At 35.9% G+C, this 23,850-nt stretch overlaps 1 protein-coding gene and 1 long non-coding RNA gene across 6 annotated transcripts; one reads left to right on the forward strand and one right to left on the reverse strand.

Moving 5' to 3' along the window:
- Positions 1–5: 5 nt before the first annotated feature.
- On the reverse strand, positions 6–23,491 carry LOC115443448 (AT-rich interactive domain-containing protein 4B). 5 transcript variants are annotated; one of them, XM_037438351.1, is made up of 26 exons: positions 23,304–23,491; positions 17,985–18,027; positions 17,610–17,720; positions 16,868–17,027; positions 15,923–16,088; positions 15,440–15,658; positions 15,056–15,218; positions 14,654–14,791; positions 14,198–14,325; positions 13,775–13,964; positions 13,025–13,185; positions 12,473–12,804; positions 12,078–12,162; positions 11,551–11,667; positions 11,352–11,466; positions 10,150–10,296; positions 9,804–9,846; positions 9,625–9,720; positions 7,535–9,392; positions 6,533–6,768; positions 6,135–6,362; positions 5,408–5,591; positions 5,068–5,168; positions 3,378–3,554; positions 2,478–2,618; positions 6–1,602 (listed from the first exon to the last, which is right to left on the reverse strand). In XM_037438351.1, exons 2-26 carry the CDS (start codon positions 17,985–17,987, stop codon positions 1,571–1,573), a joined length of 5,331 nt encoding a protein of 1,776 aa, XP_037294248.1. In that variant the 5' UTR covers positions 17,988–18,027; positions 23,304–23,491; the 3' UTR covers positions 6–1,570. The 5 variants fall into 5 exon arrangements, with proteins under 5 accessions (XP_037294248.1, XP_037294246.1, XP_030024711.2 ...); XM_037438349.1 differs by lacking the exon at positions 23,304–23,491 and adding an exon at positions 18,971–19,052; XM_030168851.2 differs by lacking the exon at positions 23,304–23,491 and adding an exon at positions 18,405–18,616 and having other exon boundaries at positions 11,352–11,454.
- Positions 18,686–19,375, forward strand: LOC119189242. Its single transcript, XR_005112306.1, has 2 exons — positions 18,686–18,784; positions 19,040–19,375. It is a non-coding gene; the product is annotated as an uncharacterized LOC119189242 (long non-coding RNA).
- Positions 23,492–23,850: the final 359 nt, after the last annotated feature.

A 23,850-nucleotide genomic window follows, 5' to 3' on the forward strand; every position in this document is an offset into this window, starting at 1 on the left:
TATAATAATTTTACATGTTTATTAGTTATTCAACTTTACAGTATGGTAATCAAACTTATTCTGATGCATAGTTACCATTTAAATTACATAATACATTGCACTTACCTAGATGTTTAAAATATAGCAAGTTTTTTTTTTACCTTCTTGACGTTTTTCAGTGGCAAAGTCCGTTTCATAAAATATGCTTTTGTAATAATAAAATATTAGTCTGTATTTGGAAGTCTTTATTGGATATCACCAATAATTGTTCAAGCAATGTTAGCGTGTTATTAAGTAACCGTGTCCAAGGTGTTATTTATATGAATAAGATGCATTGCGTATTACGTACGTTATTTCATTGATTTCATAAATACGAAAAGCCATAAATTTCATTTAAGTCCTACACTATTATAAATGTGAAAGTTGTTTTGTTGTTTCTTGTGCCAATAAAATAACAAATTGTGGAATGCTAGGAAAGCCTCATGCAGATGGTAGCTTGAGCTGGTTAATTATAAACTAAACGACGAAACACTGAACTCTGTTCAGATTGAACACAGAGGGACTCATAAGTCGACACCGATGTTCATGCGTGTCAAAGAGCAACAAAAAAGAAAGAAATATAAAAAGATTTAATATTGGAATAACCATGGTTATTAAGATTCGATAGTGAAGTCTAAGTCGGTGTACCAAGGTTGTGGCTAGGCAATAAAACGAAGTTTGCGACACCGGCGTCCTAAAGAATAAAGCACAGGCCTCGGCAACAAACTCATGAGATTTGACGCTTTGGTACATTTTAATCTATGGGTTGAGCAGGTTTCGGAAGTTACAATAGCTGAAAGCAGATAAGTCATGCGCTAAAGATTTTGCGAAACAAATAATATGTATCGACCGTTCAGTGTAAGACTATGTTGAAAATCAACTGTTTTCTACAGAAATATTTTCTAAATGATAATGTCATGAACGACCACGTAAGAGTGGGTAAACAATTTATTTTGCACATACGGTATTTTAGTCACTGGTAAAGACCATATAAAAATATGATTGGGTCATTTCGCATAAACATCACGATCCGAAATTTCAATATTGGTCATTATGCGTCAGAACAAACAATCAAATATTTTGGCGAACAAATATATTATTCACAATATATTATATATGATCCATCAGTCTTATAACACTACGGATCTAAATGTATGGTTTGCTATTAACATCATTTATATTTGATCTGATCTTTCATACAGTGATAAAGAGAAACGCATTACAAAATACTTTTTACGCGTATTATGATTATATATCTATTCATACATAAGCTTAAAATACAATCTACTAAACGATATATTCTTTTCTTTAAAACAGTTTATAAATATCAGAAAATTACTTGTGGAATAATATAACACTATATTATAGCCACTCTAATAAACCTTCGTAAAATTTTATTTGTCTGCAATACCAAGTGCAGTCAAACAGTGTACTTTGCGTAACACAGCTAGTACTAAACTTATGCTATTATGTTCATTCTAAAACGAATAAACATAGGATAGTGGGTTGTCCTTTAGAACAACCTTATGAGGCTTGTTTAGATCATTTTTCATCATGAACATGCCGCCTTCGCTGCTTTGACAGCTGTAAGAAAATAAAAACATTTTGTCAAATACATGATTAATAATTATTTCTAAGAACTTGGAGACATTTATTAGCCCTGACATTAATTGAAAGAATTTAATCGTTATATTTTTAAATTGAACGAGAATTCCCAGATGCATATACACAAACGGTAACCTTTGCAAGTTTTATTGCTAGTCTAAACCTAGCATTAGTTTAATACGGAGAACACCGCCAATATGGTATATCATTGATTCTCAAAGTAGTCCAGGTAGACCCCTAGGAGTCCACGAGAGACCTGAGAAAATGGAGGTCCACGAAAATTTATCTGGTTTGATAGTAAAGTAATAAAATGTTTTCTTGACTTCACCTATCAATGTAGGCCCATAATATTGATAGGAGTCGAAAGAGGCATGGTGACTGTACAGTTTGTACACTTGAATGTCGTTAGATGTTGTTGGAGTGCGTAGAGTAAAATCACCGAAGACGGAATAGTACTGTTTATTTATATTATTACGTTATAAAGTTAAAGTTGGCAATTCCTCTCTTCTATAGTTATATGTTCAAGTCCGCGGTTGTAGCTGCACTAAGTTTTAATTATTGGTCAAAATATTATATATTGATATTTTCGCGTGCGTTGTATTGTACGTCACGCCGCGTCAGCAAACATGTGCAGTTGAGACTGTACAGTGACCCTAACAAAAACCCCCTAGATGGCTGGGCGGTAGTTGTAATGCACTTTCTGTGCGAAATCTAAAAAAAGGTCCACCAGATCCAGCAAAATTTTTAAAGAGGTTTATGAGAAAAAAAAGTTTTTGAACCTCTGCGGTGTGTGTACATTTTTGAACATGTCTGGACTAAGCAGACAGCCACTGATAAATGAAAAATTCACATACCCTCTCTCTCTTTACGGCGAAGCTTCTTCCGGCGGCGGTCAATCGCAGCGAGTTCAGCCTTCACTGAGAGATAAACTTTACGCAAGTCCGCGAGCCGTGACGTCAGCACGTTGATACGCGTTTGGCAATCCCACGACGGATCTAACAAAATGAATATTCACATTCATTCAAGAACAATATCGCCCAAGAGATATATCCCTGTAGATATCGATATAGTGCGGTCAGTATGTAAAACCAGGAAAATACTAAATCCAGGATTTATTGTGAAAATATTCGTTATTCTTTAATGATTTGGGCACAATATTAGCATAGATAGACGACTATGTGGTTTCAATTATTAACGGAAAGTCAAAATGATCCTGTACCTGGTCTAAGTGAGAATATCATATTTAGTTTGAACTTGGTCTTAGGGCATATGCAGTCAAATTATAGTATATAGATCATTCATTCCATCCGCGAAGACGCGCCTCACTACTTTTTCTATAGCATACAGTGAACGTGACCAGCAAGAGTGCACACGCCCGCTACGCTGGATAACGTTGAGCGAGGCTTGGATCAGTTCCCTTACCCCGCGACACCCCCGCTCAAAAGTTGGTGTGATGTCTTCGTTGATAAAATACCTATAACTAGGAGTTTTTCGAAACTTCGTCCGCTTGAAAAGCCTTCACCACTACAAAAGTCCTTAAAACTCTAGCAATGTATAGCACAACCTGTAGAACGCCAATAATCTATTTAAAAAACCGATAAGAAAATCCCAGGACATAGTCGTCTATGTGTTAATTTAGTACAAATTGTTATCGTGTGCCAAATCCGTTCATTTCTTTCTAGTTTTACTTCTAACAAACATCCAAACATTTTGACTATTTTTCGCATTTAAGATATTAGTAAGTTGAGTGGTACCGAGGTCGACGTAGAAGTTGTACTTGAGCGGCGTGTGGTGCAGCGCATGCGCGTGTTCGTCGGTGTCGCGGCGCGGGCGGCGCGCGCGGCCGCGTCCCGCGCCAGTGCCGCCCGCCGCGCCTGCGCCGCCCGCCGTGCCCGCCAGCGAGCTCTCCGACGCCTTGCGCGACCGCCCGCCTGAGCCACAACCAAACATACAAATTATGTTATGTCTATCAAACTCATTAGAACATTATCAAAACAATGCTATGTGTACTTGTTCGAGGACCTGTTTCAGTATGGAACTGTTGCACACACTTCAGCTGTAACCGCGAATGCGCATAAAAATACTACTGTTTAAACATTGCTACCACTAGATAAAAGATTCTAAATAGCTATTTTCAATGTAATAAAGAATTTTTTAAAATAAATAGTAAGGTGGACCGAGGAACTATTTCATTCAACCGTATATGTGACGTCATCAAGCATTTTTCGGTTTTTAATTTTTTTCTTCGAAATTAAGTATTAAAAAAATATTAAAAATTCATAATCGAACTCAGAGTGGAAAAATTAAGAAACGGTATTTTTGTTTTAGGCATGTTTACATTTTGAAATGTTGTCAATTCAATATATTAACATTTTAGACTGCGGATTGTTGGGAAAATTCTTAGCTGTTTATTATTGTACTAGCTTTTGCCCGCGGCTCCGCCCGCGTTATAAAGTTTTTCGGGCTAAAGTTTTCCGTTATAAAAGTCACGCTATATATTTTCCCGGGAGCCTATGGTCTTCCCAGGGTCTCAAACTGTCTCCATACCAAATTTTATCCTAATACGTTGGGTAGTTTTTGAGTTTAACACGTTCGGGAAGACCGATGCAGTGGGGACTTTGTTTTATGATATATTTTTGTAGAACTTTTTAAGAGGAACAATCCCGTCATACATTATTGTTGCATAACTTTAACCGTTTACGCAGCGCACGCAACAGAAGCTCTCAAAACTAATAAATTGTCCCCGTTTTTGCATCATGTTTCATTACTGCTCCGCTCCTATTGGTCATAGCGTGACGATATATATAGCCTATAGCATTCCAGGAACAAAGGGCTGTCCAACACAAAAGAATTATTCAGTTCAAACTCCTAGTTTCTGAGATTAGCCATTACTGCTCTGCTCCTATTAGTCATAGCGTGATGATATATAGCCTATAGCACTTCACGAACAAAGGGCTATCCAATACAAAATGAATTTTTTAGTTCGAACCGGTAGTTCCTGAGATTAGCCATTACTGCTCTGCTCCTATTGGGTATAGCGTGATGATATATAGCCTATAGCACTCCACGAACAAAAGGCTATCCAACGCAAAAGAATTTTTCAGTTTGGACCGGTAGTTCCTGAGATTAGCCATTACTGCTCCGCTCCTATTAGGTATAGCGTGATGATATATAGCCTATAGCACTCCACGAACAAAGGGCTATCCAACGCAAAAAGAATTTTTCAGTTCGGACCGGTAGTTCCTGAGATCAGGCATTACTGCTCCGCTCCTATTGGGTATAGCGTGATGATATATACCCTATAGCACTCCACGAGCATAGGGCTATCCAACGCAAAAAGAATTTTTCAGTTTGGACCGGTAGTTCCTGAGATTAGCGCGTTCATACAAACAAACAAACAAACAAACAAACTCTTCAGCTTTATATAATAGTATAGATACGTACCATGCGACTTATCCAAGTCTAGAGCTGCGTCGTTCGCTCGCACCTCATCTTCGTCATCCTTGCGGTCAGATGGACTGTCACGTTCGGATATCCGCCTTTCCCTATTGAATTGTAATTATTAACCAAATTATCGAATATCTAGAACATGGAAAATGTTTTTACTGAAGACGAACTGTTTGAATGGAAAAGTAATCATTTGTTCCGGTATGCAATTTTTTTCAATTCAAATTCGTGAGTACAATTCACACTTAAGAACTTCCAAAGTTTGTGTATTTAGTAGCTGTTCTCATTGATCTCTTGTTTTTATATAAATAGAATTTCGTTATGACATGATGCATACCTGGGAGACATGTCGAGACTGCTGTCGGGCGTGGTGGGCGGCGTGTTGTCGATGAGCGCGTGGCGGCGGCCCCAGCCCGGGCCGGGCGCGGGCGCGGGCTCCGCGTCGGGATCGGGCGGCGCCACGGCCGCGGCCGCCGCGCCCGCGTTGTTTGGCCGGGATGGGCCCTCGCCGCGCCGCTCATCTGTACATAAATTATAAAAGTTTTTTCGAGTTTCGTTCAGTCTACAAACGTACAACGTCAATTGAGTATTGCATAACTTTTCTGTGATCATCCCGCTCCAAAGAGGGATTGACGCAACACACTTTTTATGCATGTTGATAGTGCGATATAGTTTGCGAGATCGTTTGTCTGATTTTATTTCATTCTGGGTTATAAATTTCATTCTCCTTTATAAACTTCATGATATATCTAATAAAAATAAAATTCACTCTGATTTTTTCCTTAGTTTATAATTAGTACAAACTAAACTCAAAAGTATAAAGCAATTAAAAATATCACAAAAGGTACGTGGGCATGTATCACATACAGCCGAGCCACAAAACTCTCCTTAAAACTCTTGTGCCCTTATCGTCAACTTTTTCTTTAGTAAAATAATCTTCAAAGGCTTGACTTTATTTTAGATACAGAAGAAAGTATATTTTGGTTGAAGTTATAATGTAGAAGCGTTATGAAGTTTTTAAACTGTTCCGTTCGGTTCAAATGTACGTTTGTGGTTGGTTATACCTTTAGAATGCATGTGATGGTGTGGCGGCGCGGAGGCGAAGGGCATGTGCAGGCGTTGACGCGGCGGCGCGGGCTCTGCGTCCGGCGCGGGCGAGCCGGGAATGGTCTCCTCGCATAGCAGTAGCGAGATATTACTGTCCTCCTCACACGCAGTTACAGCACTTGCCGCGTTGGCCGCACTGGCGCCTGCTACTACGCGCCCGCTGCCTGCCACCACCACACTTGCACCTGTAGACAATACAATATAGCTGTATGTATTTAGATAACGATGGTGGTTCGTGCCGAAGAATCGCATTCCAGGGGAATAAGACAGAGGTGATAAGTAACTCTGGTCATAAAGGATATTTTTGTTCGTTGTTGTGACACAAAACAGTTAATGTAGGTTAAGTAGGGCATACTGTGTTTCCGTTCGTTCTTGCAGGCGTCCTCGAGCATGAGCAGCGACTCGCCCGCGCTCCACTCGCCGGGCGACTTGCCCGCGTGCAGCGCGCGCACGCTGGCGGACGCGACGGCGCTCGCAGCACTCACGGCGCCGCCCGGACCGTGACACACGCTCGGGACCGTCAGCGTGCGGCTAGGCTCCGAATTGCCTCCGCTGCCCCAGTCTTCCGTCGATAGCTTGTCTATTATTAACCTGACATAAACGTTTTTTTAATACAGTAATACGTTAACAATATCCAAAATATTATTCTAATTAGATTGCTGTAGACTTAATACTTCAATATTCTGAAAAGTAAAAATGTAGTTAAAAATCTTTCTTCAGATCTCCTACATCACAAAAAATACTAGATTGAATGATCGAAGCTACGAAATGGTTGTGAATTGTTATGAATTGCTTGACGACAGCTACTATCATTTTACATGGGTGTGTTTTTGAGACGGGTCTGTTTAGGCAGCTACCTTAACTACTGTAGTTGCAATAAACATCAGCGACGAAGGGTGACATTTCGGAAAGGGAACCCAACACAACGTAATAATGTAGGTAATAATATGTATAAATGCGGTCTGGAAATTGTTCTAATGATAATTATATTTTTTTATATAAATTACGAAAATGAAGCCGACAGGAATCGGGTTACATGGACCCTTCGCCACTGATAAACATCTTAGGAGACTGTCCATAATTTTTGAAGACATTAAGATCTGCATTCACGGATTTAGAAAGAAATATACAGTGTAGATTCTAGAAGTGACATTGTTTTAGACTACCTCGGTAGCGTATATTACAGTAGGACTCTTGTGCTGAGGTCTAAGATTCGATCCCGGGTCGGGCAAAGTTATATTGGGTTTTACTACTCAGTTTCAGCTAGTTTGGTATTTGTGCCCGATATGGCAAATAGGATCGTCTCCTGTCATCGTGAGATAATTGTAATCTATATGACACAAAGCAAAAAGTTTACCTTCTGTTGGAGTCGTCAGAATCGCTTGATTCGCTCCTATCCTCAGGCGGGAATGGCGGTAACTGTATGGCTGTGACTGCAGCAGCCGCCTGATTTATCTGACTTGATAGTTTCTGTATCGTATCGCTAAGTACTTTATTATTTTTTCCAGGAACAGGCAGTGTAAGTTCCGCCACACTCCTACGACGTTCAATGATATTTAATGGACTCTGTAATCGGGGTGGGGTTGCTTCCTTTGGTTTAACTTTTTTAATGTCTGCAGAATCACGTTTCGCGTCAGTTAAATTAGAAGGCTCTCCAAATATAGACTCTCCTATTTCAGGCGTCCTAACTTTTTTCGGTTCAATCTTAACTAATTGCTTTATAGGTTCAGTTTTTAACGGAATCGACCTAGGTTCTGGCGATAATGAGGAAATTTTTATATCCGGTTTATTCAGTTTGAGCTGATCAGCTTTCGGCGTTTCCGGCCTGTCATCCATGGGTGGCGGTGACATAGATAGTCTCTTGGCGCTGCTGATTGCTTTCAGAAGCTTCTCTGCTATCTTTGGTCCTTCGGATTGTAACAAGAATGCGGGTGGCGGTTCAGGCAACACATCTATCCTGGCTGGACTGTCTGGTTCGGATTTATCCTCTTCAGTATCGATTAGTGGACTAGATGGAGGCTCTAACTTAGATGTCACTGGTTCTGGATCTAATTTTTTGTCAATGGTTATAGTTAGAATGTTTTCTTTAACGGTTTCTGGGGGTGGTGCAACAACTATTACAGGAGGGGCAGGTGGCGGTTCTGTTACCTCAATCTTATTAGGTTCTTCTTCAGGTGCCGTAATAGTTACAGTAGATGACACAAAGGGAGGAATTGCAGTGACGATAATCGCAATGTCTTTCCGTGGCGGAGGAGTAGTAGATGTTTCTGGAATGGATATTTCTATAGGTTCTTCAATTTCAGGCACTTCTTCTTTGACTTCTTCAATTACCTGTATGGATTCTGGAATTGGAATTTCCTCCTTTGGAATTTGTTCAGGTGTTTTATTTGCCTCGACTGGTGGTAACACAGCGGGGCTTACTTCTCTGTCTTCTTCCTCTTCCTTTATCAACATATCTTGTTCATCGTCAGATGATTGTTCATCATCAGCGGGACTGCCTGGTGATTCGTCGATTAATTCCCTTAGTTTAGATACTTTACTCTTTTTCGAGTAAGTTTCTTGATTCTTAGCCGGTGTAAAACCTTCGAACGTAGGACCCGAACTTCCATCGCCTGGGAAAGAATCGTCATCCAGAGAGAAGAGACAGTCTTTAGAATCTTCCTCAGGACTTTGCCTTCCAGTATCCCTTGTTGTTCCAAAATCTCTAAAAGGCGATAAAGATGGCGATCGCAATGATGATGGACGTGGTCTTATAGAATCCTCCGAAATTTCCTCACTTAGAGACTTAGATAGAGTTGATGTATATTTACTAGGGGAAATATCATCAAAAATGCGATGTGTGCGTTTTTTCTTTTCATCATGAAGTTCCAGTTCAAATGGCTCGGGTTCTTTGAATTCATAAACATCTTCGGGTTGCTTTTCTGGTTGTGGTGGCTCGGGCGGAGGAGCCGCGGCCGGCGCAGTAGTTTCCTTTTCTACTGTTTCTTGTTTAACTGCTGTTTCTTCTGGTTCCTGCTTCACTGTATGGAGACCTTTCAATTCCGATCTTATCTCGTTAAGATCGTAGTCGCGACCCTGGTGAGAAGACACATTGGGACGCGGCTTTTTAGCCGGCGAGGCGTTTGTTGGAGTGGAGATGGTTCTTGCAGGTCTTTTGCGCGGCTTGTTGGAACTGCTGCTGTCACTCGACTTTGCGTCTTTTGATCTTGATGGAGCTGTTAATAAAAACAACACAGCAGGCTAAATTATTGCAATAAGCAAATAGTCAATAAAAGAAAAAAAAATCTCATTAAAAGTAAACCATTTTCCGGATTTTATTGCGGTTTTAATATTTTAGTTTTATCTCGACGTTTCGAACGTTTTATCCCGAGCTTTCGTGGTCACTGGGTCCGAAAAAATAGTTTAATTTTAAAGTCTAACATTCGCGTAAACATAAAAATTACTCACTTTTCGAACCACTCTTGTCATCTGATTGTTTAGGCGGTCTTTTAACACCTACTTCACTGTCAGAATCACTATCAGAATCGGACAATGCAGACGATTCTGTAACAAATATAATAAAAATGCATAGAAAATATTAAGGATATTAAGAAATAAATAAATAATAATAATATTATCTCTAATACCTTCTGTTCTTTTTGCACGAACACGCCTACTGATGCTTGTACTCTAAAAAATAAATAAACGAATGGAATTACATTACACAAATCTTTAACCTTATTGTGATCATAAAAATTGTCTGGAAACTAGACTTTGCTTGTTATAAGACTTTTCTTTTCGTATATAGGTATGGAAACATCAATCCACTAGATCTGTTGTTAAGAGAATTGGCATTCAGATAGGACGCCGACTGACGAGCGATGATTACCTCTCACCAGCCGCCACAATTAAGCTTTCTAGTTTAAACTTCGATATACACATTACACAGCTGGTTTTGGAACATTACACACTAACGTTTACTTGTGTGCCTACCTTCTTGTTGCGTGCTTCGTGCTGAGTGACATTGAGCGCGATGCGTTGCGGTTTGATCCACTCGTCGTAGCGCGTGTTCCAGCCGGTGTAGTGCACTCGGAGCATGCCCTCTGAAGATATCTCTATCACTTTTGCTTCATAAGTTACCTGTTTAAACCAATTATATTTTATTTTACGTTTTTTATGAAGAAACCTAATTGAGTATGTTCAAAATGAAATGTAGCATACACAGCTGAAACATATTCAAATATCATAAATTTGACTAGCTACATTCATCTCATAAATTATTCTGTATTAACAATTCCTGGTAGTTATTAAAAGTGGCCTATTAATCATAGTAAGCGAAAAATGTATACTCATTTATAGTAATCACTTTGAATGACGTTTTATTGAATACAAGTATATTTTATGTCGGTACCCCCAGCAAAACTATGCTAACAGTATTTTTAAATGGTTGTATTCATGATATATTATTTAGAAAAATAACCAAGTATTTCATAATTCGTTATAACATGGAAATTAGTTTCATTAATTTTATAATGAAAATGCCATTAAAATTGTTGATTCTGTGCGTCTCCTCCTAAAGGACACTTCATAAGCCTGGAGTTTCTTTCTGCCTTTCTTCTTCGGGTAGTCATTGCTTAGGTAGTTAGTGAAAGGCTGGTAGGTTACCTAGGTTAGGGCTTTTATTGTCCTTACCGGTGAGAATCGCGACGCGTTTCTCCCTTATTGCTTATTCAAAAATAAATATATACATCATTTTATTTCTTCTTCCCTGCCAGCCCGAGCTGGCTTCTTTGTTTACTAAGTATATTTTTCATTTATTTTATTTTCAATATAAATTGTCTTTATTTATATAAGCTAATCTAATTAAGTAATAATTAAATGTTCTCATGTACCTTGACTAATCCTAAGTGCAACCATGTTCGCCTACGTGATGAATAAAGCATTTTTATTTTTTTTTTATCAATGAGCAACCAACACTATTAGATAAATATTTTAGTAAATATTTTTGGAAGTTATAATTTTCATAAGGATCACAACTTGATTTTAAATCAAATATTCTTATATGTTTACACCTTCCCGTAATTCCTGTGCCGTAAATGTATGGGACGAATGCACGAGGCCATTTGCTCGAGAGAGGGCCAGAATGACTGCCACCACATAAAATAGTTAAATTATAACTACGCGTTTTATCTTACCTTTGATTCTGACTGTGTGGGTCCATAATAAACTTTGAGCTTATCACCAACTTGCGCTTTCACATTTGATATTCTCGTGTGCGCAGTTTCAGTTGATGATGGTCTGAAAATATAACTATATATAAGATAAACGACGATGGTAAATAAAAGCATTATTTAGCCTTACAAAACGAACTATGAATACCGCATTGATACTAACTCGGTGTTTTTCCGCTTCCGCGGTCGTTTGCTGCTGTTTGACGCGATAGTGTTGCCGCTGCTCGCTGAATTAGCGCTCTGACTGCGGCGGCATTGCATCTTTTTCGTTGGGCCACATCTATGTCAAATAATCATAAAATACATAATTCTTATTCAAAAATATTTTGAATAAAACATATTATCTTCATTATTATTATGTCACGTTAAAATAAATACAATGTTGATATGCGTCCTTCACCCAAAAATTATGATATACTTTTTCTATTCTTTAGACTCAAGCTTCTAGTTTCTTACGAGCGGCACCCGAGTGAAACTCCCCTAGGTAATGCCGGCTATACTTGTTGGTCAGGTTGGTGAGGTCAATGCGAGCATAGGCAAATTGAAATGCAAGTGTCTAGACGTTTGGCAAATACGTAGAAAACCAATGCAATCAAATTTCAGTCGTCGTCTTGTTTCAAATTATTTTCTTAATTTGTAAATTTAGGTAGAGTTACCCTTCTGGGGATAATATTATGACAATACGGTTACCTCGAAGCTCTGCCCGAGCTATCGCTGTCGGTGGACACGTGCGGCCGCCGAGACGCGCGCGAGGTGCTCGCACTAGCACTTTCACCTGATTGAACACAGAGTGTACTGGCATATATGGCTATATAATAATACAACTCCGAGGATATATTTTAATTTGAAAAGGGTCCCATAGAGCTGAGTTACGACTATCAATAGTATATAAAAGTCATGTGAAATGTTATCTGAATGAAAAATTAAAACAATGGTGGGCCTGTACATAAGAGAAAATAAAAAAAATGTTAATGGGTAAGACAATTTGAGCCAACGTTTCTTACTGTGTATTTTGAATGTCAAAACAAACCTCGTTTATCTAATATTTTATTATATAGTTTGGTTATATGATTGTACCAACTTACTTTTCGAGGACAAAGGACGCCTTTTGGGAGTCCTCTTGTCGTGCGATTCAGTCCTAGTGGATAGTATGATACGTCCTTTTGATTGTGAGCGCGGTTTGACGGCAGTTTTCTCTTCGTTGGTTGTGTTCGACGATGATTTTTCCCTTTCTTTCTCTCTATCTTTTTCCTTCTCCTTTTCTTTCTCTTTGTCTTTGTCCTTATCTTTTTCTTTTTCCTTGTCCTTATCCTTTTCTTTTTCCTTGTCCTTATCTTTTTCCTTGTCCTTATCCTTGTCTTTATCTTTTTCTTTCTCCTTCTCCTTTTCCTTTTCTTTCTCTTTTTCTTTCTCTAATCTGTATTAACAATTTTACAAAAAAATTAATGCTATAAACATACATAAACAAATAATGTAGAGTGTGTTAGAATTGTTTTAGAAACAAATTCATGAAAAGGGGTTTATGTCAGTAAATAGAACAAGAATACTATTTTTCATTTAGTCATAATGTAAGTGCTTATAAATTATTTTATTTTTTTTACACATAAGAGGAAGTGATTAAAATATGTATTCCTGACTTTGGTGTAGCTGCGATCAGGGGTTGGTTGTCGGCGCTGTCCTCTCCGTCGCTGGCTCTTGGTTTTTCTTTTATCTTTTCACTCTTCTCAATTTTGTCGTCTTTTTCACTTCTATCGCTTTTATCTGTCTCGCTCTTGTCAGAATCTTTATCTTTACTTCTCTGTAACAAGTGTAATTTTTTTTCTATTTAATTCATTGTTTGTTTGTGTTTGTTGTTAATCTTTCCGACCCCAATAATCTTGAAAGTTTATTAGATATTTGGAATGTTTGAAATCGTTATAATAATATCAGCCCTGTATTATATACTTGCCCACTGCTGAGCACGGGCCTCCTCTACTACTGAGAGGGATTAGGCCTTAGTCCACCACGCTGGCCTAGTGCGGATTGGTAGACTTCACACACCTTCGAAATTCCTATAGAGAACTTCTCAGATGTGCAGGTTTCCTCACGATGTTTTCCTTCACCGTTAAAGCTAACGATAAATTCACAAAGAATACACACATGATTTTAGAAAAGTCAGAGGTGTGTGCCCTTGGGATTTGAACCTGCGGACATTCGTCTTGGCAGTCCGTTCCACACCCAATTAGGCTATCGCCGCTTTTTTATCGTTAGATAAAAGGTTTTTTTTAAACATATGTATTATGTAGTATATTATGTGAAAACACGTATTACACAGGGTTTAAAGTTTATTGGATCGAATTGCCTTGTCACAATCTTGCAAAGATTATAGTGATATTGTTTATAAATACCAGCTGGTTGGGTATGCCAGTGGGTGTAGTGCAGGCGGAGGCGGAGGAGGAGGCGGCGGCGGAGGCGGGCGGGTGCCGGTCGCGGTCGCGGATGAGCGAGCGGCCGGCGGGCGGCGTGCGCGCGCCGCGCGGGTGCGCCACGAGCGTCACGCCCAGCTTGCGGTAGAAGTCCTCGAAGCTGTGCAGGAACCTGCGCACACACAACACTCAACAACGTGCAGACCACCCATACAATCAATATTACTTCATCCAATTAATATGCAAAAAGTATTTATTATAAGCTGAAATTCGTTTATAACACTACCAAGAAACAAAGGTATTGATAAAAAAACTTATCATAATGAATAAAATAATGATGTATCAAATAATTTTGTTTATGTAATTATAGAGAAAAATAGTATCTAATTAGAAATTCGAGCTCACTTTTTGTATGCTTGCTTGCATAAATTGGTTATATTTGTTGTAACTGAATGGAATCCCATTTTATCAGCAATAGTCTTCCACTGATTTTGATTTGTTACTCTATTGTATCCACCAAGTTTATGGACCACCTGTAACAAGATAGCGCACTTTTAACAGGTTATATTTACATACATAAATACAAGTCAATGAATTCCAATAATGTCATGAAAGTTGAATCACAATTTCGAGGATGAAAGAAGGAACCGAGGAAGGGTGGTGTAAATTATGAATCTGACAAGTTCATACGCTATATAAATAAGCAAATATTTAAGACTTAGGAGGCAACATTTTTAATCCATGACTTGGGTGTTTTTCTATGGGTCCTGAATTACTAAACAAAGCGAAAATTAAATTTTTTATTATGTTTATTTGTATGATGGTCAGGGTATACAATAACAATAATTGTAGTAAACTTACTCTGAACAATCTGTATAAATCAATATCTTTGTTGGCGATCGTGGGGTTGCGATTGAGCGGCGTTCCACGGTCGTCCATGAACTTGTAAAGCTGCGCTACAAAATGATCTTTCTCCTCTCGCGGTTCGTCGTCTGAACTCTAAAAAATACAAAAACAAATATTGCGTTTCACTATTGAGCTTCTAATTTGATAATTACTGCTAACAATACCTGACTGACTGAATATTGCTTGGGTGATTTTTTAATACTGTCCATTGATCGTATTCAATAATTAATAAGTATTAAACATAAGCAGCCAACTTAATTAAATTGAATTTCTGTCTCCACAAGTGCTATAATATGTATATTAAATAATAAGATTTGGTGCTGTAACAATCTGTGCTAAGGTGATAAAGTGTATTACGTCATCGGAGGTGTTCCTAGGCTCGTTGAAGAGCGCGTCGCGGTCCCAGTGCGGCGGCAGCACCTGCTGGTTGAGGTACTGCAGCGCCGCCTCCACGCCCGCCCACTCCAGCGGCGCACTGCCTTTGCGGAACTCGCGCGCCTCCTTCTTGGGCACTGTGTAGCTATAACATAATTAACAAAATATTCATTTATCCAGGGTGATATTTTTTACGAAATACTCAATGTTTTGTCTATAAAAACATTGTGTTTTGATATGATGTTTAAGAATGCCAACCAATCTCCTGTATATATTTAATATGTTTACAGGATAAGCACCTTCAATCACTTAATAACATTCTATACAACACACATTTACTGAACACAAGTAATAAGTTTTACTCACTATCTTCCATCCTTGAAAGAACGCACAAGGTAGTCCTCTTTGACCTTGATCTGTGCGGTGGGTGCCACGACGAGCGCAGGGAAAGCGGGCTGGTGAGGGCGGCGTCGTTCGGCGCCGCTGGCTGCCTCCACCAACACCACGCGCCCCACGTGCGGTTCGCGCTCCGTACTGTCCGCCTTCACGCGCCGCGTCGGACCTTCACCCTCACTCTCGTCAGATCTGTATCGAAAATTATATATTATTTTAAATGTAATACAATTGTGGAATACATAAAAATTTTATGTATTAGATTTTATACTTTACAAGCCCAAAATAATGGATTAAGAATACAGAGAATTTCTGGTCTTATAATCTCAGAGAGCCAATAAGTTTTACTTAATGTAGTATATCATTAATGTAAGAATCAAATTAATCTTTTAAAGTTTTTATCAAATATTGTTTCTGTAAATATTGTTATAGTATTTTAAAATACTAGTAACTTACTGAGCTCTTCCACGCCTTCCTCTCCGGCCAGCTATTACAGGTGTAGAGAAGTGTTCTGGATGCGTAAGTGGCAATTGATCTAACGTTTCACTTTCATTGAAATGTCGACCACTTTTTAGACACAGTGCTGAACGACGTAATGTTGTTATGTCGCCATCATCAAACACTGTAAAAACACAGAACAGGCATAAATATGAGATAAAAAAAATGGAAAGCACAACTACCTAGTTTCTAATTATACTCAAAATAAAAATCCATACTGGGCCCTTATTCTGTATGATAGTGTAAACGCGTAACGCGGCCGTGTCATGTTATCTTCGAGAAATGTGCGTGGAATGGTATTCTGTAAGCCAAATTTCTATAGTCCTAACAGGATGCGTTGTGTTACGTGCTTGTTACACATTGTTCAAATAACGTGCGGGATAGAGAATAAGGCCCCTGCAATAGTCACATAAACTGTTCTATTAACTCTAGTTGTGTAATTATTTTTTAAAGCTGCCTTAATCCACAGTATTTATTTTAATGTCTAAATTGTGTGGATATAGTTGCTGACAGCCTGAATAAATTTTAAGTCAGGTGTTTAGATTGTAATTGGTTATATTTTAGTCCATATTCTGAGTTACAATTAATTCATTCACTATTGAAGTTTAGGCTGGAGGAAAGTATATGGAACAACCTAGATGACATATTATCCATCTATCTAAAGCGTTGAAGAAGAGCAAAGTATGATGAATATTTACAGTAAGATCAAAGAATGGATAACATAAAAAGTTTTGCATGGTGCCAAATATTGGGTACACAACATTCTTATAGATAAAGAACTATGTTCATAAAATTGAATGTTCATATGTAAATTGATGCCACCTATCTCAAAACAATGACTGGAAGATAAATGGGAAACATTAAAAACATTACTAAAAAAAAATGTTTGTTTTTTTTACTTACCAACAGTATATTGGCTGCAGTCTTGTATCTTGGTGATGATAGCTTCCATGGCATCCTTCTTCGGATCTTGCTTTACTTCTACTGTGCTACCAACACGCAGTGTGCCTTTTATGACATCATCATTCACTGTGGTGGACCCACCACCGGCTTTCAATGTCACCTGTTATTACAATTTAGTAATTACTTTAGTAGGTATATTAATTTCTAGAAATACATGTAACTAAAGCAATAGATTTTTTTCCTTATTAATTAATGTGTACAAATCTTTTTGTGAATATAAGTAGTCTTAGTATTAAAAATAATTATTTCTTATTTCATTTATTGATTCCTTATGATGATATTATCACTTTATTCCTTTTCTTGTAAAGAGCTTCCCATGCCAGGTTGATAGGGCAGGGAAACATCTACGCACAATCCTATCTAGACTTAACTTAGGGAACATATAAGTATTATATTTTTCTTTCAAACTGGGCACAAACATTGCTTCCAAGAAATAAATTTTGTAAAACTTTGTTCATGTATATAAGTTATGTATGTTTATATTTTTATTTTCATACATACTATCTTTAATGTATTGACATGCACCTACAATGTTTTAATCTCTGCACCACCTCAGGTTGACTGGTAGAGAATGCTTATGGCATTAAATCCACCTTTACATGATAATATGTATGAAGTGCAATAAATAAATAATAACTTTCATAAAAAATATTTTAATTCTTACTTAATTTATTTTCCTTACCTTACATTTTATGTTTCTTACAACCTTCTTTATCTTAGCCTCACAGAATGCACCTTTGTATTTGGCACTCACATCAGTTCCCACTGGTAGGTAGGGAGGATCATCACCTTGCTAAAACATAATAAAAACAATATCTCGTTGTAGGTAGAGATTATAAGCATGAAAATCCTAAGATTTTTTTTAAATACTATTTAAATATGTAGGATACTCCTTTCTGTTTGACCACTTAATAAGAATTCATGATTTAGATGGAATAAAATATTGATAATAGCAAGAATTATAATCTTTTATTTGTGATACAAGAGGATGACAGCCATAAGTATGTTAGTAAGACAACAGTTAAACTCCAAAATTAGGAATTCCTTGAATACTTACCATTTTGAGTACCAATATGCAGTAAGCTCAATGGTGACTGATTCTGTAAATAATAGTTTGGATGTTGTATTTCATTGCAATTTATCTCCTACTATTCATATACATTATAACCTCATATATGTTATTCAGATTATAATCAATGAGTACAAAACATAGTTGGAACTTGCAAATCTTTTATGCTTATAAAACAATAATTCTCTATTAGTAGTATTGATTACATTCAAAGTTATCATGCTATTTTGGAATTTTTCATAATGGCTTTAGAGTAGCTACATTAATATAGACATATAGTTTGTATGCCGCAGGAAACTAATTATCTTAAGATATAACTTGCGCATTTCATTTTAATAAGTACTAAATAATGACAACAAACCTTAAAGATTGCGCGGTAAAATCTTTCGTTTCTATGATAAAACTTACCCTTTGATCGGTTTTAAGAACAGGGTTTCGTATTCAAACAAGTCTGTACGTATAAATCAAAGTTATATATCATTGAAGAACAATTTTCAGAAATATTTAAAACATGACAACCATTTTCACTTTTCAACACACAATTCACAAAGTAGGTATTGGTAGGTATCTACTTTTCTTCGAGGCACAGATTCTGGCACAGATGACAGAACACTCATAGCAAAACACTCAAAGAGAATTATAATATATAAAACACTCTATGAATCTATGGTTTTACATAAATAGTGAGGTCTCGTTACCGAAGTCGACGTTTTATCGTTTGTTTTTCGAATTTATTATAGAATTATTATTCCAACAGGAATAGTTACTATGTTCGATATACATAAATAGTACGTATTAGAGTATTGTTTTCAATAAATTTTCAATATAGTTTTATTATTACTCGTTTCCCAACCTATATGCATTATTTTTTGGTTCATGTTAATTCACAGCACACTTCACAGGTTTAGATAGACAAATATACAAAGATAACAATAATGTATATAGAGAATAGTATAAATACGCCTATGTTTTACCCCTTGGAGATATATTTTTCAAGTAAGTCTTCGTTCTTCCAACTTCCCAAATATTTATGTTATTTGCAGGCCCCTAAAAAGTTTCACCATTCTTTTGTAATATAAAGAATAAAATGGATGTCAATTTATGAATAAAATGGATGTCAATTTATGTTCGAGATGTAATAATATAATTCGAACCAGAGAATTTATGGCATGTTGCACATGTAAATGTAAATACGATATAGACTGCGTAAATATGTCGTACAAAAGATTCAACCTAATAAGAAACACTGAACATATGAATACTTGGAAGTGTCCAGAATGTAGAAAAGTGACAGAAAATATTGACAACACTTCTGCAACGGATAACAGCATGCCTTCTCCAAATTCACTTAATAATGTGACCATACGTTCAAAAATAAAGAACATTCAAAATTCAGTATGTAACGAGGAATTAGATGACTCCTTTAATAGTTTTCCTAATATTTCTGTGGATAATAATGGTGATTTAATAGATACTTTGAAGATTCAACTGTTACAATTAACTCAACAGTTACAAACAGTACAACATAAAGTAGACACTCTCACAACTGAAAAGATTACTTTGGGAAAACATATAGAGAATATCTCCGATACACTTCAAATCGTACAGGATAAGGTAGACCGACTCTCAAGTGAGAACATAGTACTGAAAAATAAGATAAAACAAATTACTGATGCAGCTGGATTGGAAAATAATAATTCTGCACAAAATAAAATAAGCAACAAAATAATAAATGAAAAAGACAAACAAAAAAATCTAGTTATACCAAAGAAGAAGTACAGAAAACATTCAAACGACCCAGAAGAAAAAAGAGAGTCTTTAATTATTGAAAACGAAGAAAAAAACATACAAGACTTAAAAAATAAACCGAACTTATGTATAATTAGTACCGAATAAAAACCAACAGAAAGTTTTGAACTTAATACAGCAAGAATTTGGTGAATCCTATGACTTTTGTAATTACATTACCACTCATGGAGGAATTAAAGAAGCACTTTATGGAATTGAATCCAAATTAAGAAATTATACCATGAATGATTATTGCATCTTCCAGATCGGAGAAACGGATTTTAAAACAACCGGAAACTATATAGAACTAGTACACTATCAGATCAAGTTTTCAGAATATTACATACACTAATATTATTATATGTCTACCTACATATATATGTGGTGCCGGACTTTATAACAGCAGAGTTGAAATATTTAACAATATGTTACATCTAGACATTCAAACTCATCAGTATGCCTATTACTTTGATACGAACAAAAGCCTTACTTACGAAATGTTCTCTTTTAATTCAGGAAAACTTAATTACCGTGGTATAAGTAATATTATTATAACTGCAGCTAAATTAATAAAAGACATTAAATTTGAAAGAAATAATATTCTCAAGAACATGCAACAACAAAACGACCCAACAATTGCACCCGATAACAACTTGTTCCATAATAAGTTTTTTCTTTTATAATAATATTTATGTTTTACATCAAAATATTGCTGGTCTTATAAATAAATCTGATAATTTAGCCATAGAAATAGAACAATTTAAAGCAAAAGGAAAAGAACTGGACGTGATTTGTATTACGGAGCATTTTATGACGGACGAAGATAAAGATTGCTTAAAAATACCCAACTTCAGGCTCGCAGCGAACTATTCCAGAGATTCGAGAAGAGGAGGTTCATGTATATTAATAAAATATGGTCATAGTTTTAAGACTTTAAAATATATTAATACTTTATCTGCGATGTATCATGTCGAATGCTGTGGTATTGAATTAATTGAACATAACATCATAATAATCTGCTTATACAGGATTCCAGGTTCTGATATACATATATTTTATGATAAACTTGATTCTATATTAAGGAAAATAATCTCAACAAATAAAAACCATGTTATACTTTGTGGAGATTTTAATATTAACATGTTAACAAAGTCTAACCAGTCTATAGACTTCGAAAATGTTCTTTCTGGCTATAATTTAACATTACAAATTAGAGAACCAACAAGAATACCCAGTAATACATGCATTGACAATTTTGCACATAATATAAAAAACTGTAAAAGCGAAGTTATTGAATTAGGATTGTCAGACCATACTGCACAGATATTAAAATGTCCAGTAACAAAAACATGTTTACTCAAAAAATGGCAAATTAAAAGACGCGACTATTGTTTAGAAAATATGGAGAAATTTAAAAACTGCTTACAAAACTTAACATTTTCAGATATAATATTATGTAATGATCCCAACATAGCGTATGATAAATTCTTAGATAGCTTTAAATGCCTTTATGACCTATGCTTTCCGTATAGATTATTCACTAGATTCTTAGACAAAATGGGTTTCTAGAGGAATAAAAATTTGTTCAAAAGTAAAAAGATCATTACTATGGAAGTGTAGAAAAAATCCTAGCGTAAAAAATAAACATGATCTTAAAACATACTCCAAAAAACTACGACTTATTATTAATTTAACACAACGCTCACAAAATAAGATATATATTAATAATGCAAACAACAAATCAAAAGCCACTTGGCATATTATAAATAAATCAAAATATGATAATCCAAAAGAGCCCATAACAAGAATTATAAAAGATAATATAGTAATTAGTAATCCATATAATATAGCAAATGCCTTTAATGACTTTTTATATTGAGCAAACTAATGGAAGTACAAAAAATAACCAAAGAAATCCCTTTTATAAATCTAAAATGCCATTCATAAATAAAAATTCAATGTTTATGCGACCATCCCTTCCTGAAGATGTGCACAGTATTATTAAATCCTTAAAAAATAAAAACAGTGTAGGTTATGACGACATATGTACAAAAGTGTTGAAACATGTTTCTCCGATAGTAGCTCCACCTCTCAGTCATATAATCAATTTAAGCATATTAAACGGAATATATCCAGATAAATTAAAACCAGTTATTGTAAAACCTATGTATAAGAAAGATTCTAAAGAAGCAATGAAAAACTATAGACCGTTAGCTTTAATACCAATTATATCAAAAGTGTTTGAAAAATTTATATATCATGCTCTTTATAAATTCATTGAAATTAACCAGATATTAGCTAATGAACAAAAAGGTTTCCGGAAGGATAAATCGATAAATATGGCAATTTTCGATCTCCTATCTCCTATATTACATAATATGGACCAAAGAAAACCTATTTGTGCTATATTTATGGATATGCAAAAAGCATTTGACTTTGTTGACCATAACACACTTATAAAAAAACTAGAAGCTTATGGAATCAGAGGTAATATTTCACAATTAATAAAATCTTATTTGAGTGACCGAATTCAGTATACCGAAATAACACATATTTCTCTTAAATCAGCCAAGGAAATTAAATTTAGATCTAAAGGCCGCAAAATTAAATTCGGTGTTCCACAAGGAAGCGTATTAGGTCCTTTACTATTTCTATTGTATATAAATGACCTCCCCAGGCACATAAGTCATCAGATGGTGTTTTTCGCAGACGATAGTACGGTTTTAATTAATTGTAATAATCCTTGTGCCTTCGAAAACGACATAAATAATGCACTTAATGAAATTATCGAATGGCTTTTAGTTAACAATCTTTTAATTAACATAGAAAAAACTAAAGTTATGTTCTTTTCCCAACGAATAAAGTCACCTGGTCATGTTGTTAATTATAAGGGTAATATTGTTGTAGAAACAACTTCAACCAAATTCTTGGGCCTTCATTTAGACAGGGATATGTCATGGCAAACTCACGTTGACAATGTTTGCAAAAAGGTAAGTCAATATTCTTACGCCATGTACAGATTGGCTAAAGTAGTCGATATGAAGGCCGTCATAGTAGCGTACCACGGGTTCGTGGCGTCGACGTTGCGCTATGGCATTATTTTCTGGGGAACTCCGTAGCCAGGGACAGGGTCTTTAAGGCACAAAAGCGCTGTATTCGAGCTATAGTCAAGATTAAAGCATCAGAAAGTTGTAAACCACACTTCATGTCATTACAATTATTGACATTACCATGTCTGTATATTTTTGAAGTGGCGGTATTTGTCAAAAGTAATACATACTTATTTTTAAAAACTATGAAGTATCCCACCGTACATTACGCAATAATCAAAAACTGTGCATTGTTCCTTCGAACACCAAATTAAAGCATGAAAGCTTATTCTGTTTGGCCCCTAAAATTTTTAACAAAATACCAAATTCAATAAAATCGCTTAATATAGTACAATTTAAAACAAGACTTTTCAATTTACTTAAAAATAAATGTTATTATTCTGTTATAGAGTATTTAAATGATACTGACCTGTGAATGATCTCAATATTGTTATTTATTACTTAAGAAAATAATTTAATTTTGTTTATTGTTTTTAATTATTATTTTATGTAGTTTAGTTTAGTCAAGTAATAAAACCAAATAACTTTATGTGATGTCATAGACAACATAAAACTTATATATTTGTACGCTGACACAACAGCAAAGCATAGTGAACAAATTATATGTTACTATAACACCTGTAAACTAAGTACCTATGCTTACAAATAAATACTTTGATTTGATTTGATTTGATTTGATTAAAAAAAGGATTTTTCCATAGACTTTTTTTTTTGGTTTGATTTACTCCTTCAGAGAAGGCAAAGGCTCTCAGCCATACAGCCTAGTCTGTCTTCTTTTATACTCCTACTTTATTACAATTTAAAAGCCGGAGCCATATCTGTAATATTCTTGAATTATAAGACGAGTCATGTTTGCAACGTTCCCAATTATAAGGCTGAAGCCATATCTGAAATATTCTCAATTGTAAGGCCGAAGCCATATCTGAAATAGTCACAATTCTAAGGCCGAGGCCATG

This window comes from Manduca sexta, chromosome 13 (genome assembly GCF_014839805.1).
Source record: "Manduca sexta isolate Smith_Timp_Sample1 chromosome 13, JHU_Msex_v1.0, whole genome shotgun sequence".
NCBI classification, from domain to species: Eukaryota; Metazoa; Arthropoda; class Insecta; order Lepidoptera; family Sphingidae; genus Manduca; species Manduca sexta.

Bases quoted from the DNA above. Each gene is read 5' to 3' on its own strand.
- LOC115443448 (XM_037438351.1), bottom strand. The intron at 15,219-15,439 runs GTGAGTAAAACT...ATTATGTTATAG, and splicing joins TCTTTCAAGGATGGAAGATA to CTACACAGTGCCCAAGAAGG. The intron at 6,363-6,532 runs GTATGCCCTACT...TATTGTCTACAG, and splicing joins CAAGAACGAACGGAAACACA to GTGCAAGTGTGGTGGTGGCA.